The sequence below is a fragment of the Gorilla gorilla genome, chromosome 7, assembly GCF_029281585.2.
Source record: "Gorilla gorilla gorilla isolate KB3781 chromosome 7, NHGRI_mGorGor1-v2.1_pri, whole genome shotgun sequence".
Classification (NCBI taxonomy): domain Eukaryota; kingdom Metazoa; phylum Chordata; class Mammalia; order Primates; family Hominidae; genus Gorilla; species Gorilla gorilla.
The window spans coordinates 68213344-68232869 of NC_073231.2; the positions used below are offsets into that span (position 1 = coordinate 68213344).

At 43.8% G+C, this 19526-nt stretch overlaps 1 protein-coding gene across 1 annotated transcript in view; it reads left to right on the plus strand.

Annotated features, from left to right (window-relative positions):
* Positions 1–3400: 3400 nt before the first annotated feature.
* Positions 3401–19526, plus strand: part of ALKAL1 (ALK and LTK ligand 1) — a 33500-nt gene continuing 17374 nt past the window's right edge. The window contains exon 1 of the mRNA XM_004047000.5: positions 3401–4345. Within this exon, the coding sequence (XP_004047048.3) occupies positions 4156–4345 (190 nt within the window). The 5' untranslated portion in view covers positions 3401–4155. The remainder of the gene's footprint in view (positions 4346–19526) is intronic.

A 19526-nucleotide genomic window follows, 5' to 3' on the forward strand; every position in this document is an offset into this window, starting at 1 on the left:
ACAAAAGACTAATTTGAATTATAAAAACAGAGATTCATGGCCCCTCAATCAATTTCCAGATTTGAGCCAGTTTACAAACCCAGAACCCCTTGAATGAAGGGGAGGCTGGGTCCCCTTGTGGAAGGACCCCACTACATCACTGACAATTTAGGCAGTGAATTTTTTCCCCAACCTTCCCCAAGGAGACCTCCAGCCTTTCACCAGGGTAACTGTGCATTGGGAAAGGGAAATGATCAGACATTTTGGGGACTACTGGACCCTGACTCTGAGCTGACGTTGATTGCAGCAGACCCAAAATGTCATTGTGGTCCTCCAGTTAAAGTACGGGCTTATGGAGGTCGGGTAATTAATGGAGCTCTAGCTCAGGTCTGACTTACAGTGGGTCCCAGTGGGTCCCCAGACTCATCCTGTGGTCATTTCTCCAGTGCCAGAATGCATCATTGGCATAGACATACTTAGCAGCTGGCAGAACCCCCACATTGGCTCCCTGACTGGTAGGGTGAGGGCTATCATGGTGGGAAAGGCCAAATGGAAGCCATTAGAGCCGCCTCTACCTAGAAAAATAGTTAATCGAAAATAATATTGCATACCTGGAGGAATTGAGGAGATTAGTGCCACCATCAAGGAATTGAAAGATGCAGGGGAGGTGATTCCGATTCCCACCACATTTCCATTAAACTCTCCCATTCGGCCTGTGCGGAAGACAGATGGATCTTGGAGAATGACAGTGGATTACTGTAAGCTTAACCAAGTGGTGACTCCAATTGCAGCTGCAGTACCAGATGTGGTTTCATTGCTTGAGCAAATTAACACATCTCCTGGTACCTGGTATGCAGACATTGACTTGGCAAATGCCGTTTTCTCCATTCCTGTCCATAAGGCCCACCAGAAGCAATCTGCCTTCAGCTGGCAAGGCCAGCAATATACCTTTACTGTCCTACCTCAGGAGTATATCAACTCTCTGGGTTTGTGTCATAATCTTATTCTTGTGATGGTTAATACTGAGTGTCAACTTGATTGGATTGAAGTGAAGAGGTGAGACTGGCCTAGCCTCCCAGCCTACGTCTTTCTCCCATACTGGATGCTTCCTGCCCTTGAACATTGGACTCCAAAGTTCTTCAGTTTTGAGACTTGGACTGGGTCACCTTGTTGCTCAAACTTGCAGACAGCCTGTTGTGGGATCTTGTGATTGTGTAAGTTAATACTTAATAAACTCCTATATATATGTAGGAGTTTATTAAGTATTATATATATATTTATATATATCTCTATATTTATATGTGTGTATATATATATATATGTATATATCTCCTGTTAGTTCTGTCCCTCTAGAGAACCTTAATACAAGTTTATATTACCAATATTACCAATATTTTGGGGGAGATGTAGCAATGGATTTTTCAGTTGTGACTTTTAAAATTCTGGTTTTAAAAATGTTTAAGAAAATCAACTATATTAAATATGTGATTGTATTTTGAAATGTTTAATAGGGTTTGTTGGTGTTAAATAAGGAAACTTCACTTGTTTAATTTATTAGCTAAGTTGTAAAGAAAATAAGTGCCTTGAGTTTCAAGGCTTAAAACAGCTTGTAATAGTTACAGTTTTAAAAACTTTGGATTACTTTAAACATTAGTTACTAAGTACCCATTTCCACACAGAAAACCCTTCCTTATACACTAAATAAATTAGCAAGTGTTACTGAGGGAATGCCAACATGAACACTTCAAGTTGCCTCTAAACTAATTAGCAAGAGGCAGCGCAAGCAGCATTTAGTTGGGGCAGTTAGAAAAGTAGTCAAAGATATGCAATGAACAAAGAACAAAAGCAAAGAGTGACTTAGCTATACGTAACCTGTTTATTTACGATAAAAGCATTGTGTTGGGGAACTAGATCCCTGAAGTTAGATGCTCCACAAAGATGAGGATTTTGTTTATTTTACCCACTGTGGTGGCTCCGCTGTGTTTCCACTGCCTGGTCCACAGTGTGCATTCACATCATTTTTGTTGAATGAATAAAGGTGGGTTTCAAAGGACCACTTGCTTCAGAACTACCCAGAGTCCCTTAAAATGCAGATTTACAGGATCCTCCTGGGGGACTGCGTCCCCAGGGGTGTGGGAACCTGCATTTTTTTTACAGCCTCTCCTTCACATGGTACACAGTGTGAGAACCACTGAAGTTCAACCTCTCCACCTTGCTAGAGAGAAGACTAAATGGTTTGCTCAGGGTCCCATGGCTAATGACAGCTGAAAGTAGACCCCAAACTGTCAGGCTTGAAAACTTCATTGCTTTGTTTATTTCCTCTAGTTTTCAACGTAGAGGAAGAGGGAAATAATTCAGCTTCCAGGTTTTGCTGTCTTTTGCTCCGGATAGATGGTTGATTAAAAAGTCCATTTGTCATGGTTTCAGTATCACTTATTCTCCAGCATTATTTCATACTGCATTTCCCCATCGTTTTTCGGACTAGTCCCTATTTTTTATTTTCCAATTAAAATTAATTTTTGAACTGCCTGTCAATGTCTGTGAACTTCTAATGTTTTCTTATTTCACTTCAGTAGAGCTGTGAGAAAGCGTTTATTCCACCTAAGTAGGGCCTTCAGACCCTTAACCTGTTTTTCTAGGAAGACTCTTGTGGGTCTCGCTTGGTGGAAGCCATTCTCTTACACTGCTGTGTTTGCTTAGGAAATACCAGATTCCTATGCGTGCTCAACAGTGAAACGATTGGAAGAAGCAGTCTTCACCTGTGTAACAACTTCCTCGAAAGAGCTTCATCCAAAGGCACGATTTCACAGGGCTCCTGCAAAGCTTGCTTTGCTTCCCAATTTCTTAGGCATGTTGGACATGCCAAGCCTAGATAAACTATTTGAAGTAGTTGAGGTCATTATTCAGGATCTGTGACCCACAAGATTTCTTTTTGTAGAGTAATGTAACGTTGGGCACTGCCTAAGGAGTAATGGAGCCTCAGTTCCCTTAGTTATTCCTGCCTTCTTCCTTTCACCTGTTTGCAGTTTGCATATGAGGGATAATTAGTAGTCAATTGATTAGCGAGCAATTTCAACATTTTTCAATATACTTAACATAAAGCAATAAAGCAGGCGGCTGAAATAACTAAAACAACAACAGTTTACAGAACGCGGTTTGATCAGAGAGGCTCACTTTAATCAGAACGACTGGCCTTAATTTCATTTTTTAAGTTGTTAACACTAAAACTCTTTATAAGAGTTCCCTAATTTGAAGAAAAATCCAGCCGGCTGCTTTCTTGGGCGCACTGGTCAACCTTGGCGATTTCACCTGGGGAAGCACTGAAACCGGCCACTCCCCACAGGGAGGCCAGGGGAGCTGGGCGTGTGTCCCCGGTGCCCAGCCCCAGACCTCCTCCGCCCTCCGCTCCCCCACGCGGAAGAGAACGCGGTGCTGCGCCCAGGAGGGCAGGTCGGACCTCCAGACCTGGGGCAGGGGCGGCTGGCGTGACGGCGTGGCCAGTGTTCCTGAGCGAGCAGGGGCTCGGCAGCAGAGCGCACCCCGCACCTTTGAGCCCAAGGCGCGGAGATCTCCGCTCATCCAGGCCGCACCCCGGCCCTGCTTTTTTCCGTCCGGACCTAGGCGCCGCGGGTTCTACTGACCCCGCCAGCCAGGGGAAGCCGTGACGGACCCCGAGGCTCGCGGGGTGGGGGCGGCGGGAGACAGAGCCCAGGGAGAACCGCCGGGGCGACGCGGCAGTTACCCTACTGGGTCCTCCCGGGGACGGCGACCAGAGAGCGAGCCCGGGGTCCGGATCCGAGGCAGGCGTTGCGTAGGCAGCCCTGAGACCCGCTGAGTCCGAGGCTGGTGTCCGCCCGGCCCAGCGCGGACTTCTGAGGGTCCCGCGCGCTGGGACACGCCCTCATCCTGGGGGACGACCCCGTGGCCCCAGGCACCGCCTCCCGTTCCCGCCCCGCGCCCCGCAGCGCTTAGGCTTCGGCACACTGAGGACCGAGTCCCAGTGCAGCTCCAGCCGACCCCCGGGACGTAGACAAGGGCAGGCGGGCGGTGAAGACTGTGGCCGGCCGCGTAGCCGCGCTGTGGTCCCGCTGGCCTTCTTCTCTTGGGCCGCGCATCCTCCGGACCTGCGTCAGGATCCTCCCCGAGTCTCCCGCTCTCTCCTCCCGGCTTGCGAACATGCGGCCCATTAAGCCCGGCGCCCCTTTGCCCGCACTCTTCCTGCTGGCGCTGGCTTTGTCCCTGCACGGAGCCCACGGGAGGCCCCGGGGGCGCAGGGGAGCGCGCGTCACAGATAAGGAGCCCAAGCCGTTGCTTTTCCTCCCCGCGGCCGGGGCCGGCCGGACTCCCAGCGGCTCCCGGAGCGCAGGTACGAAGTCCCCATCCCGCCCCATCCTTTGCCCTGCGCCTGGGGCTCCGTGGATTCCCCTAGGAGCTGGGCGAGGCACTCGCTTTGGGAAGCCTGAGATTAGTACAGCAGAAAACAGAGCATCTCTGCAGATTCCCAGCTCTCGGAAAGAGGTCGTAAGCGTGTTAGATTTACCACGGTTGAGAGTTAAGTAAAGAAATCCGGCTGGCAATGGGACCAGCTTTCTATGTCCCTTCCCAGGTGTGGGAGGACTTTTTGGAAATAAACTGGTAAAGCAGCTCAAAGACATGGGTTTCAGTCCCACCGACCGAGGGGTGGTGGACAGGTTAGGTCCCTGTCAGCACCCCATTTCTGGGTCTTCCGAGGTTTTGAGAATTAATTAAGATTGGTGTCCGTAGACACCTGACCGTGCCAGGAATACCCCGTTCCCCTCCCCTTCACGCTGGCCGCAGCGAGTGGCTGAGGACGCGCCAGTTTCAGCAGGCGGCGGCTTATGTTACTGGCACCTTTCCTAGATCATTTTAGAAGGGCAGCCGGCTGCTCCCAAATCAACTTTGGACAGTCAGGTTCCTGCTACTTAGATGCAGAAACGAGGGGAGTGGAAGGAATGAGGGAGGAAAAAGTCGCTGCTCTAGAGGGTCATGAGACATCCACAGGCAGAGAAGAAGTCGTGTGAATACGGGGAAAACGGAAAAGCCCCTGGAAAAGGAGGTCCGAGGGGGCGGCCGGGCACTTGGGGCAGCGCTGGAGGGAGGAGGGCAGGACACGCAGGAAAGGAAGGTGGGGACAGAAGCGAGAAGCTCCTTACACGTTTCTGTTCACACCCAGCAAGAGCAGAGCAAGGTGAAGCTGCCGGCGAGGCTGGGACAGAAGGGCCCCTCTGCAGGGACATTTGGTGGCCTCCACCGGGCTTGGGAAGAGGAGAGGGCCTAGGGTGGCCTGGGGATGCCCCGCAGCTAGCGGCTGGCCGTGGGACCACAGCTCCTGATCCCTTCTCCTCAGGCTTTATGGCTAAGAAAGCAAACAAGGGCTTCTTAGTATGATTTTTCTTTCACAATAGTTGTGATATAAATATATACTTATTCACTCCACAAACTTTCTTCGAGTTCCTGTCTGTCACCATGCAGAGGGCGGAGGCCACCCAGAGGAGCAGACAGCAGTGTCTGCACTCTCCCACACACCTGGGTGTGGAAGGAGGCGCTGGTGCACACCTGCACTAAGTGAGCAGGGTGTCCTGCCCTGGGGAGGGGATGGAGAAGGTGGGAGGCTGAGGTGGGCTGCCCAGCTGGTGTGTGGACAACCCGGGCAGAGCCTCTCAGTCCAGCCGGCCACTGGGGAGCCCTCAGGAGGGGAGGGCACAGGGTCAGTGTCCGCAGCACGGCCCTGCAGCAATGGTGCACACAGATCATGCACTTTGACTTAAAATTATTGTTAGCCTACAATATTTATCTCAGAGAATAAAATGTCACTTTGGAATGTGAAAGGACTGGGAGAAAGGCTCTCAAAGTACAGAAACATGGAGGACACACATTCATTCAGACCTTCTGTTTCATTCAACAGATCTTTTCTCTTTGATTCAGACAGTGAAGACTTACTGAAGTGAGTTACAAGGGATAAAACAATATTTTATTTATGTATTTAGAGACGGAGTTTCGCTCCTGTCTCCCAGGCTGGAGTGCAGTGGCGTGATCTCTGCTCACTGCAACCTCCGCCTCCCGGGTTCAAGCCATTCTCCTGCCTCAGCCTCCGACGTAGCTAGGATTACAGGCGTACCACCACGCCCGGCTAATTTTTATTTTTATTTTTTTGTAGTTTTAGTAGAGATGGGATTTCACGATGTTGCGCTAGGCTGGTCTCGAACTCCTGACCTCAAGTGATCTGCCTGCCTTGGCCTCCCAAAGTGCTGGAATTACAGGCATGAGCCACTATGCCCGGCCAAAAATATTTTATTAAAAGTTAAAAGCGGCAACCATCTGAAGTTTTAAACAATATAGTCAGACAGAAAGTGCCCTGTGGGCACCCTTAAAGCCATTGCTTTCTGTGACTGTTTGTAGTTGTCTAATTTTTTGATTGCTATACTACATTCACAAGGGGAGAAAAGGGTGGCTCATGACATCTGTATCTGAGTCTGTGAATGGAGTACTTGCACATGGATCAGGGACAAACAGGGACATGAGAATATAGAGGACAAGGGCCTATCTGGATGTTCTCACGGGGTGCACTCAGCAGGTGGCAGGGGTTATCGTTCATTCAGGAGGAAAATATCTCACAGGTCCGGGAGGCCAAGGACTCTCATCCCTGCCAGATGTGCCTGGAATGATGGCCCCATATTTCTGTAGTGACGTAATAAGCACCATCACCCAGGCCTAACGTACCTGTTCTAGGTTCAGAAATCTTTGCTGCCCCTGCACTTGCTCTGTCTGCCTTTTTCTGTAGGCCAGGCAACTTCCCTAAATGCAGATGTGAGCTGGAGGTGGGGGGGGGATCATTTCCAGGTAGAGAGAGTAGTAACCAGGAAACCCTGAGGCAGGAGGGACCAGACAGCATACCCCGAGGATTGCGGAGAGTGGGGGACTGTGTTAGGTTCCCAGGAACACTCCTGATTCACCGTCCTTGGCCCTCCTTCCTTCTCACAGCCCATTTGTTCATGCCTGTATCCGTCCTGTCATTTAGCAATTTAACACACAGCTGAGGTCGTTGGGATGGGCAACATTGTTGACCATTGTGCTTGAGGAGCACAATTCAGTTCATAATTCCTGCCTGCGATGTCTCTCGAATCTGGGTCTTCCTTTTTAGTGTCCTTCCCACCACTCTAGTTCAGACCCTCTTGAGAGTTTTACGGTGACCTTCTCGATCATCTCCAACTCTATTAGTGCCCCTGACAGTGTGTCCTATTGGGATAAGAATTCCCAGTAACCTTCGCTCCTGCTCTCTCGTTCCTCTTTCCTCCTCCCTTTGTCTTTGGTCACTGCGCCACCAGCAGAATGGCACAAACAAGGGACCATACCTCAAACCCTGCCAAAGGAAAGAAACATCAGAGCACTCACCCACTGAAAGGAAAACAGAGTCAGAAGGCTGAGAACAGGGCCGTGGTGGGAGTAGAGAGGAGGTTCAGTTTTTGACAGAAAGGAAATTGGCGTGAGATGTGGGAGGCAGCAGTGTAAGGGGACTGTTAGCAAGTATTGATGTATATGATGTTTCTTTTGCTACCTCTGCCTTTTCAAGAGATTTCAGTAAATGTTTACCTTATTTCTACAGGCTTTCTGGAGTCAGATTTCTGTTGTTGTGCTTGCTGTTGCTGTTTTAATATAAAACCTCACTGACATGGAGCTTAAGGAGAGAATGTGAAGGGGTTTTGATGAGGTTATGCTGAACAATGGCAAATCAGCGTGCTTAATAAGTAGCATGGGGCTGGTCTCTTCCTGGTCATAAATCTGCTGTGGTTTTCTTGATTTTCCAAGAAGGTCCTAGCTTCCTTGGAAAGAAAGGCAGATATTCAAATCCTTTTGTGGCACCTCCTCTTACCTTTCGGCAGCTCTCAGGAGCTACTGTAAGTGCCTCTGTGCCAGTCCCAGGCTTGGTACCCCCTCCTTACAGAGGCCATTCTGCCTGTGCTTAACGCTCTTCCTCCCTCTCCTGAAATGCACTTCTCTTACCTCTGCCTGCTGGAATTCTATTCATCCATCTAGGCCCCCTTCCTTTGTACTGTCTTTGCAGTTCGGTTATTTATGTGTTCAAATGCGTCTTAAACCATAAATTCACTTTGCAAATATCCCCACAGATCTGATGAAACTTAAAAAAAAACTAGACATACTTAAATACTGCAGGGGCTTGCATAATAGTGGAATTTTATTTGTACAGCCCAAATTCTCTGTATTGCAAGTCTGTGACTATTATATCTGCCCACTTAGACAGTCATGCCTGGTGAGTAACAATTTCTTCCACATAAATAATAAAAAATGTTTTGCTACTTTGCATATCACCAGGGAGGGGGGTATGGATGGGTACTTTTTAAAAAAAATCATTTTTTATTGTATATATTTAAAGTGTGCAACATGATGTTTTGTTATATGTAGGCATAAGAAATGATTACTACAGTCAAACAAATGAACATAGCCATCATCTTCCATTTTAATATTTTTATTATGTTATTTGCAGGGTTACTTGAAGCTATTTATTTTACTGAAAACTGTTAGTATGGAGAGAGGTCAAAGTGAAAAGGTTATATATGATTTTTCACCAAGTAGATTTGGCAGGTTATATGTATGACCAGATGTCTGTTGGGCATGGGGCTGCTAGCTAGCAGGATCATAAACACTCATTCTGAGATGCCAAAGCTAACTTAGAGGAATGAGTTTCTGCCCATTCACAGTATTTCTTGTAGGAATTGTGGCCTTTCTGCAGGAGCCTATTTATCGAGCTGCTAAGTGAGGAAATTCTGTGCAGAAGTCAACAGAATCACCCACTGTGGGGTTCTCTTTGCCTGGAATGACCCAGTCCCAGGAGACAACTTTCCAATCACATATTGGTTAGGAAAACCTAGGATTAAAACAATTCCTTTTTAATGGCAATTTCTTTCTTTGGCCTTCAGTTTTATTGCTGGAAATGACATTTGAGAGCAGATTTCTAAGATCTTTGTTGCTGTGTAGGAGGATAGAAAAACGTGGCCAGGTGATATTTCCTTCGACTATTTGCCATTGTAGAAAACGTCACAGTAGTGGGTAGGAAGTAGAGTGTCTGGAGTTTAAATATTTCTTATAACTCCATTTATATATCTAACAACATAAACTGCCAGGAAATAATAGCTACAATATTTATATCATACGTGAAAGATGTGTAGTCTTTTACATATTAATAAAATTAAAATTTTATTAAATGTGATTTACTTGGAGTTATTGTTAGGCTTTTTGATTTGATGATATCATTCAGTGATGATTTCTTTCTCTGTTGAACACAGATAGCGTTTTTTTCTTCCTACAGCACACCTCACACTGAAACTCATATTAGTTTGATATTATATTGTTCTATTTGAATGTGAGCCTCTTTAAGTTGAAGACTAGGGGTTACTCGGTTTTTAATATCCCATAGCCTACCAAAGTCATTGTGTAAATTCTTCTTTTAGGAAGAATTACTTTTTTCAGAAGAAATTGAATTTTAAAAAAGAAACTTTGCAGATTTTTTTAACTTTGAAACTAAAATAATTTGAATTTTAAAATATTTATTTATTGATTTATAGATACATAATTGTGGACATATAGAATTAAAATTTTTATTTTCCCCAAAGGTAAAGCAGACCTATTGTCTTATTTACTTCCTACCATTATGAGGCATAAGCTAACTTTTTGGCATTTGGTTATATTTAGACAATACAGTATTTACTGTCCTTAATACCTTCTAGAGCAGTAGTTGTTAAAATGAGGCTCATGGGATCATCTGTTTCAGAACCAGCTGAGAGGCAAGTTTCAAATGTAATTCTTGGACTTCACCCTGGATATAATAAATCTGTATGAGTGCAGCTTGTAGATCTGCATTTTAACAAACTCTTTGAGAATTCTCATGTACCTTGAATTTTTGGGACCATCAGAATTTTTTTTAACTAAGGAGAGTGAGGAGGAGAAAGGTGGCATATTGGAATCTCTTGGAAAGTTTCTTCCAGATAGAGACGGTTTCTATCTGCCCTCCCCAAACCCAGCCACACTCTGGTTCAGTAGCTCACTGTCTGCCCTCCCTCCATCCTTGCATGTACCCACAGCTCTACAGCTACACGTTCCAGTGTGTTTTGAAAGATAACCTGTGAAAAAAGGCTTCCTTGGTCCACCAGCTTTGGGAACATAACGATTAAGCCCCCTTTTTTAGAATCACTATACAATCATGCTGTGGTTTGGATATTTGTCCTCTCTGAACCTCATGTTGAAATTTGATCCTCAATGTTGGAGGTGGAGGCTAATGGGAGGTGTTTGGGTCATGGGGGTGGATCCCTCAGGAACAGATAAATGACCTTCCTGGGAGGTGGTGGGAGTGAGTTCTTGCTCTATTAGTTTTCTTGAGAGCTAGTTGTTAAAAAAAGCCTGGCCCCTCCCCTGCCCCTTGCTCCTGTCAGGCCACGGGTTCTCTGCACACAGCGGCTCCCCTTCACTTTCCATCATGAGTGGAAGCAGCCTGAGGTTCTCCCCAGCTGCCGATGCCCAATCTTGAGCTTTCCAGTCACCAGAATTATCAGCCAAGTATGCTTTTTTTTCTTTAAAAATTACCCAGCCTCAGGTATTCCTTTATAGGGACACAAAACGGACTATGACAAAGCACTACGAAGTCCTGCAGTAAAGGAAACTTTATACAAATCAGTACTATCCAATTTTTTTTTAATTAGGCATTTATTTGCATGTTGCATATCTAGGATATGAAGGAGCCCACTTTGGAAACATTGTTTCAGCCAATGCCTATAAACGAGCTGGACTTTAGCAGCTGGGGGACAGCAGGAAAAAAAGACTGGGCTGCAGGAAAGCAATGAACAGAGAAGGAAAGGTGAACAGAGGAGGGCTGAGACACAGGGCAGGGACATGGCAGGAGAGTTGCTGAGACAACGACCACATACTAATTGCTAGTCAAATAGGCACACTGTTATTTGGTGGAAAAATACCTGGAAACAAATTCAGTAAAACCATAAACTACTCATTCAAATTTAAATGCTGTTGTTGAAGAGTGTGCCTGATTCTGAACTTTTTTTTTTTTTTTTTTTTGAGATGGAGTCTGACTCTGTCACCCAGGCTGGAGTGCAGTGGAGCAATCTTAACTCACTGCAGCCTCTACCTCCCAGATTCAAGGAGTTCTCTCACCTCAGCCTCCCAAGTAGCTGGGATTACAGACACAAGCCACCATGCCCAGCTAATTTAAAAAAGAAAAAAATATATATATATATAGTAGAGACAGGGTTTTGCCATGTTGGCCAGGCTGGTCTTGAACTCCTGACCTCAAGTGATCCACCTGCCTCAGCCTCCCAAAGTGCTGGGATTACAGGAGTGAGCCACTGCATCAGGCCCCAGTATGAACATTTTATACTTCTTCTTCTTCTTCTTCTTCTTTTTTTTTTTTGGAGCCATAGTCTCACTCTGGTTGCCCAGGCTGGAGTGCAGTGGTTCAGTCTCAGCTCACTGCAGCCTCGACCTCCCACCTCAGCCTCCCAAGTAGCTGGGACTACAGGCACATGCCACCACACCCAGTAATTTTTTGTGTGTTTTTAGTAGATATGGGTTTCGCTCCGTTGCCCAGGCTGGTCTCAAACTCCTGACCTCAAGTGATCTGCAGTCCTTTGCCTTCCAGAGTGCTAGGATTATAGGCATGAGCTACCACAACAGCCAATATTTTATACGTCTGTTAATTCTACAGAATCCATAATTACTATTCATCTTATGTACGTGTCTACTCACGCTTGGTAGGCTCTGTTTTCTCTGTAAACATAAGGCAAATTATGTGAGCCAACCGTTAAAGTCTGAACCATTACACACAATGGTTACATGTGAGAAAACAGGAAAACAAATACACCGAAAACTGAAACCCCAAAAGGTGATTATTTCTGGCTGATAGTTTTGTAAAAAGTTTATTGACAGTATCAGATTGGCTATTGATCATTTCCATGAGACAGAAAGCACTGGTTCCAGGCTTGCTGTGGAATTGGGAAGGGGTGGATCTCTGAGTTCCAGGTGTCTTGTCTGTGCCACAGGGAAGACCCCATCATGAGGCTTCTTGTGAAGATATAACAATAGAGGAGATGTGTGGAGCACCTGACCAGGCTCCTGGCCTAGGAGCTGCAGGCAGGCGGCTTCTTACTCTCTCCAAGCACCACCCGGGCATCAGCCATGGTGAACCTGAAAAGATGAATATCATCATGACTGCTTCAAAGCTTGGTTATATTTGTTTATAGGAGATTTTCTGTTGCCAGCATATATGCCTGATGCTGAGAAAGGAAAAACAACAAGTTACACGTTGGGTTTGGGATACTATCTGTTTGTGTAACTTTTTCTTATAACTATCTTTTGTGATTTCTAATAGATTTGAAAACAAAGTCTCTAACAGATTTAAAAACAAAGCAGGGTAGGAGTCATACTCTGTACTTTAAGTCAAAAGAATAAAAATTACTACATTAAAGAATTACTCATTACTATGGCATTAATTGATGGTGTTAAAATAGCCACACCTTAAAGAATTCTTTATAGATATAGCAAAAATAAAAGATACTTCACAAGAAAGAAAGGAAATGTAACACGTAGGTTAGGTTATGTGCACAATGAGCAATAAACTTGCTTATCTCATTTGTTGACGAATTGAATTTTGGTTCGGTTGTGTTACTGTATCATTACTGTTGAGAGCTTTATCCATCCAGTCTTCTAAACCCATACATATTCCATTCTTAGGAAAAACATTTCTTATGAGTGCTTATTCTATTTTACTATCTAATCCAATATTTTACATTACTTTGGTAAAATTTTTAACATATGGTAATCAGATAGTAATTACACATTTCAAAAACATTCACAATAAGGTATTTTGAAATATACTGGAAAACTCTTGCTGCATAAAGAATTTCATCGCCTCGTCTAGGAAACAACATGCTGTATGTAGAAAAAGTTTAAAATTGTTATAGAAGATTACAAGGAGAGATATAAGCTTTCTTGTAGCCAATTTTTGCATCATTTCCAGAGTATATAAAATATATATGACTAGATCACCATTCCATGCAGGATCTACCACCATCCGTGTTTTAAAATGTACCTGGGATTTGTTTTAACCAGAGATAGTATGGACACAGATGCATGGAAATGACTATCATGAAGGAAGAAGTTTGTCTTCACGGGTCCCTAAAGACAGGAGCACAGTGCACCACACAAGGCCACAGGGGAAGCACCAGGGCGGGTCATGAGGAAGGAGGAATGGGGAAAATGTGGCCAAGAGGTTGTACTGTGATTACCACAGGAAAGCCAAGGCACGGCAGGGTAAGTGGGCATAGGATTGGCTGGTTTGAATGATTTCGGTGGGCTCTGGCACTAAGGGCTGCCTCTAGTTGTCCAGTACCTGGCCCTGGAGCAATTAGGGCAAAGGAATGTTGGCCCAGAGTCAGAAAGCCCAGTAGAGGAGGTGGTGAAGGTGTGGGCTCTGCATTGGCTGCTTTGTAAATGAAAGGTGAGCTTGCACTGTTTCTTTACCTTGTCCTTTAAATTTATATATTCATTACCTGCTGCCTATCTCAGCTACAGAATCTCAATCTTGACCATTTCCTGCCTAAACCTGTGTCCTGTCTCTGTGAGTTTACTCTCTCTAGGAATGGCTACCCTGAGAGGGACATTCTCTCCAGGGTCAGCAAAACCCGAAGATGTCAAAGCATTGGAAATACAGAAAATAAAAATGCATGGTTAATACAGCTCACAGGGCAAAATCCGATATCCTCCGCCAGCTTTACCTGTGTTCCAGCCCTCCATCGCCTCTTCCTGCCCATGATCCCACCGGGACTCCAGTTGACTCCAGTGGGCATTTGTCGGCCTTTATCTTTTTTTTTTTTTTTCTGAGACAGAGTCTGGCTCTGTCACCCAGGCTGGAGTGCAGTGGCGCAATCTCGGCTCACTGCAAGCTCCGCCTCCCGGGTTCACGTCATTCTCCTGCCTCAGCCTCCAGAGTAGCTGGGACTACAGGCGCCCGCCACCACACCCGGCTAATTTTTTGTATTTTTAGTAGAGATGGGGTTTCTCCGTGTTAGCCAGGATGGTCTCGATCTCCTGACCTCGTGATCCGCCCGCCTCGGCCTCCCAAAGTGCTGGGATTACAGGCGTGAGCCACCGCGCCTGGCCCTGTCGGCCTCTATCTTACTTGGCCTGCTGGATGCTTTGCTGCAGTTGACCCATCTCTTCCTCGTTAAATGATTCCTGATTCCAGTTATTCTTGCTTTGTTCTATTCTTCTCTGACCATTCCTTCTTTCTCTCTCCAAACATCTCTTCTTCAGCCTTTAAGTGTTTGTGTACCCCAAGGTTCCATGCTTATCAATGGATTTTTCATAAAATCCATGGAAGATTCCAAAAGGTATCTTCTTCCTTTTTCTTTACCTTGTCCTTTAAATTCGTATACTCATTATCTGCTGAATATCTCAGCTACAGAATCTCAAACTTGACCCTTTTCTACCTAAACCTGTGTTCTGCCTTCAAACTTGCTCTCTGTTCTTTATTTCTGGTCAAAGTAAAGGCAAGTTTTTGATTGTTAGAGATTGTGCTTCTAGGGTGGTTAATTTACTGCTGGATTAACAGCCCTCTGGAGTTTCCCAGTCGCTTTGTTTGTTGATAAATGTCACTGCCTAATCCAAGAACATTATTAGGGCTTGATCCTGTGTTTTCCGCAAGTACCAATCTATTGTCATTTGGTTGTCATTCTTAATAACTGATTACACATAAAAATCTTAACACGGTGTGAAATGTGGCACATCTATTTGTTTTTGAAATGTTTTAGCTTTTTTGTGTGTGTGTGATGGAGCTTCACTCTTGTTGCCCAGGCTGGAGTGCAATGGTGCGATCTTGGTTCACTGCAACCTCCACCTCCCGGATTCAAGCGATTCCCCTGCCTCAGCCTCCCGAGTAGCTGGGATTACAGGCATGCGCCACCATGCCCAGCTAATTTTTGTATTTTTAGTAGAGACGGGGTTTCTCCATTTTGGTCAGGCTGGTTTCGAACTCCCGACCACAGGTGGTCTGCCCGCCTCCGCCTCCCAAAGTGCTGGGATTACAGGCATGAGCCACTGCACCCGGCCCTGTTTTAGCATTTTTATAAGAATCTCGTTTATCTTTTTAAGTGTCTATGGAAATGATAATTTTAAATCTGGAAGGGGGATTAACTAGATTAAACCAGAAACTGAATAAATCATTTTCATAGATCAGTCTTCAGATGAAATTGCTAAAATTTAAATTAAACATGAATTGTTCTGTGGTTTAAAACAAGAAAAGAATCTACTTTATAACATGATTTGTATTTTTTCAAGTTTTCTGGACTCATTTAATATTTTGTCCTTTTGTGAATATGCAATCTAATGTTAGAATTTTATCATAATATTGTATAAGATAGGAGGACTTTGAAAGGACTTTAGAGATTATTTAGTTTGTCTACCTGAATTTATAAAAGAAACGCAAGGCATCTTTGGCGGTCTGGCTGGACGCAGAATTTTACTTTGGCTGAGAAGGCAAAGCATGACTGTCCAGTCCTAAGAGAGGACATAGGACACGGTTGAGTACAGAGTCTGATTCGATATGACTATGTGTTTGAAGTCAGATCATTTAAAATAAATTTTAGGCAGTTCTTATAATCAGTGAAATGTTACAGATGCTGCACCTTCCATTTTTTTTTTAGAGATGGAGTATCACTCTGTCACCAAGGCTGGAGGGCAGTGGCATGATCAGAGCTCACTGCATCTTCTAACTCCTGGGCTCAAGGGATCCTTCTGCCTCAGCCTCCCAAATAGCATGGACCACAGTCATGCACCACCATGCTCAGCTCATTTTAAAATTTTTTGTAGAGAGTCTCACTATGTTGTGCAGGCTGGTCTCAAACTTCTGGCTTCAAGTGATTTTTCCACCTTGTCCTCCCAAAGTGCTGGGATAACATTGCACTCAGCCCCCAAAATATATTCCATTAAGTACCGTAGTCCAATTTTAGAAATAATTTAAACACTGGATATATAAAAATCAAGTTGCTCACTTATACCGTACACATTTTTCCTTGCTCTGTCAGCTTCGAGGGGCTAGAAGCAGCCACACTGTAGTCGCCAGGAGCGCACCAAATGCCCTGATCTTGGTTTCTAACGCCATTCTCCAGTAAAAGAACCAGGGTTGATTGGAGAAATCCCTAAAACCAAGACTAGGACAGAAAATAATAAGAAATAAGCCTAGAGTATCTGATAATGCCAAAAAGTTTTTAAAAAGTGATAACAAATACAAAGCAATAAAAATAATAACAAAAACTTACTAACGACAGAGTCAAAGGAACACAGGAGCCAAGTAAAACATTTCATAATGGCAAGAGCCAGAACCATCTGAGATACAAAATAAAGAAAGTACTATTAGATTATAACACAAAATATAAAATATTCACCAGTAATTGCTTGTGTAAATAAATGAGTAAATAAATAACTGGAGGAGAAAAGACAAACCTCTTACCCAGAAGAATTCTAAATAATGCATGTAGATACTATGTCCTCAAAGAAGGGACACAGAACTCCCCAGTCCTCAAGTGTGGGCTGAGCATAGTGACCTCCTTCTGAGAAGTACAGTACGGGGCTGGGGGACTGGGGTGGGGAAGGAGTAGCTTTGCAGTAAGAATCCTGACACACAGGGACTCAGCCAGGAGGTCAAGGTCAACACCAGCAAACATAAATTACGCTAAAAGTGTGCACCCTTCACAGGATGTGATGAAAATGGCATTTGCCTCGGTGGTCTTCCTCCCTAACACCCGTAATCTCAGTTTAATCACAAGGAAAACATCAGGCAAATCTCAAATGAGGGACATTCTACAACATACCTGACAAATGCTCAAAGTTACCAAAACAAGGAAATTTTGAGAGACTATCACAGCCAAGAGGCGCCTAAGGAGACATAATGACTAAGTGCAATGTGGAATCCTGGGACAAAAAAGGACATCAAGGAAAAGTGACAGAAATCTGAAAGGAGTATGGACTTTAGTGAGTTCACTAATTGCAAGAAATGTGCCATACTAATGTAATGTTAATAATAGGAGACACCAGGGCAGGGCATATGGGAATGCTTTGTATTATGTAATTTTTCTGTGCATCTAAAACTGCTCAATAATAAAAGACTTATTTTAAAAATTTTATATCACTCTTGAAGGTGGTTGACATCTTCCAAAACTTTGGGTTTTAGTTTTAGGATATAAATACTGCCTTTTAAAGCTATTTGTCACAGAAAGAATAATTATAAATAAATAATTTATTTTTTCAAAAGCTACTTAGAAAATAAGAAAAAAATCTAAATAACACTGCTACAAAAACTTTAAATAATGTAAATAACCTGGAGTGAGTGATGTTTTAAAAATATTTCTGGTCAGGCAAAGTGGCTCACACCTGAAATCTCAACTCTTTGGGAGGCTGAGGCAGGAGGATCTCTTGAGGCCACGAGTTCAGGACCAGCTTGGGCAATGAAGTAAGACCCCTTCTCTACAAAAAGTAAAAAAAAAAAAAAATGAATTAGCCAGGCATGGTGGCATGCCTGTTGTCCTAGCTACTTGGGAGGCTGAGGCAGGAGGACTGCTTAAGCCCAGCAGTTTGAAGCTGCAGTGAGCTATGATTGTACCACTGCACTCCAGCTGTGGTGACAGGGCAAGACTGTCTCTAAAAAAATAAAAATAAAAATAAATATTTTCTATTTTCGGAAGTTTTTCAGTCAGGATATTCTTTGTAGGTGGGTCTTTACAACTTGCATTGGCTAAATTGACTAGCTGATTTCTTTCACAGGAGGTTGTAATAAAACCTCACATTACAGAATATATTTGTTTATATAAAAGTTATGCCCCATTGAAATTTTGTAAATAAGTCATGTTTTTTGATGTCTTCGTTAAATCATTTAAAAATAATTTTGAGCAAATTATTGTGAAAATAATTAACTTTTATAATGCAGATAGCTAATTCCAATTTATTTGTTCAGTGAATTCAGATTTCATACATTAGGAATTTAATTGTGTTCCTCTTCCTCAAAATACATTGAGGATCTAGTCCCCTAGTGCCTCAGAGTGTGGCCCTATTGGGAAATAGGGTCATTGCAGATGTAATTAGTTATGATGAGGTCATACTGGAGTAGAACTGGCCCTTTTTCAGTATAACTGATGTCTTAATAAGATGATGGCCATGGGAAGATAGAGAGACACAGGAGAACTCCATGTGACAATGAAGGCAGAGATTGGAGTGAAGCATCCACAAGCCAAAGAATGCCAAGGATTGCTGGCAGCCACCAGAGCTGGAACAGGCAAGGAAGGATCCTTCCCTCAAGACTTCAGAGAAAGCATGGCCCTGCCCACATCTTGATTTCAGACTTCTTGCCTCCAGAACTGTGAGATAGCAAGTCTCTGTTGATATAAGCCATCCCATTTCTAGAACTTTGTTATGGCAGCCCTACAAAACAAATACACAATATATGGTCGTTTCTGAAGGCAGAATCCATCTGTACTTATTCCATATGTAAAGTTTGAGAAAGTGCTTGCAACTACTCAACTCTGTCTCTGCAGCTCAAAAGCGCCACACAAAATTATACCAATGGGAGTCTATCCAACATACTGTGTTCCAGTAAAATAAAAGTCTGACTGTAAGTCTGGGCTTGGTTTGCATTTCTAACATGCTCCCAGAAGATGCTAACACTGCTAGTCTGTAGAATGTAGCAAAAATTTAGAAGATAATAAGCAACCAATTTGAGTTTACTTTTTTATCCTCTGCGTAATTTACAGCCTAAATGGCATTTAGGTCTCATTAAACCACCCAGCTAATGCGTGTGTGAAAAAGAGAGTTACACACATACATCCCTCTATTTAAATATCTTAAACTGTAATAGAAGAAGCATGATATAAAAACATGTATTTACAAATATTTATACATATACAAGTATATACTGGTACAGATGTTATGTAACTACATAAGGAAAGAAGAAGGCACACATTTTATGACAGTTTATTTTTAAATGCTTTTAATTTAGTATTTTTATGTATTTGTTTATTTTTGAGATGGAGTCTCACTCTGTCACCCAGGCTGGAGTGCAGTGGCGCGACCTGAGCTCACTGCAACCTCCGCCTCCCTGGTTCCAGTGATTCTCCTGCCTCGGCCTCTCGAGTAGCTGGGATTGCAGGTGTGTGCCACCACGCCTGACTAATTTTTGTATTTTTAGTAGAGATGGGGTTTCACCATGTTGGCCAGGCTGGTCTCGAACTCCTGACCTCAAGTTATCTGCCTGCCTCAGCCTCCCAAAGTGCTGAGATTACAGACATGAGATACCGTGCCCAGCCAATTTAGTATTTTAAAAAAAAGTTTCTTGAATATATTTAAAAGTCAACTTTAATATATTTAAAAGGTCATACTAGAGTCGGCCCTTTTTCAATACAACTGGTGTTGTTAATAAGATAACAGCCATGGGAAGATACAGAGACACAGGAGAACTT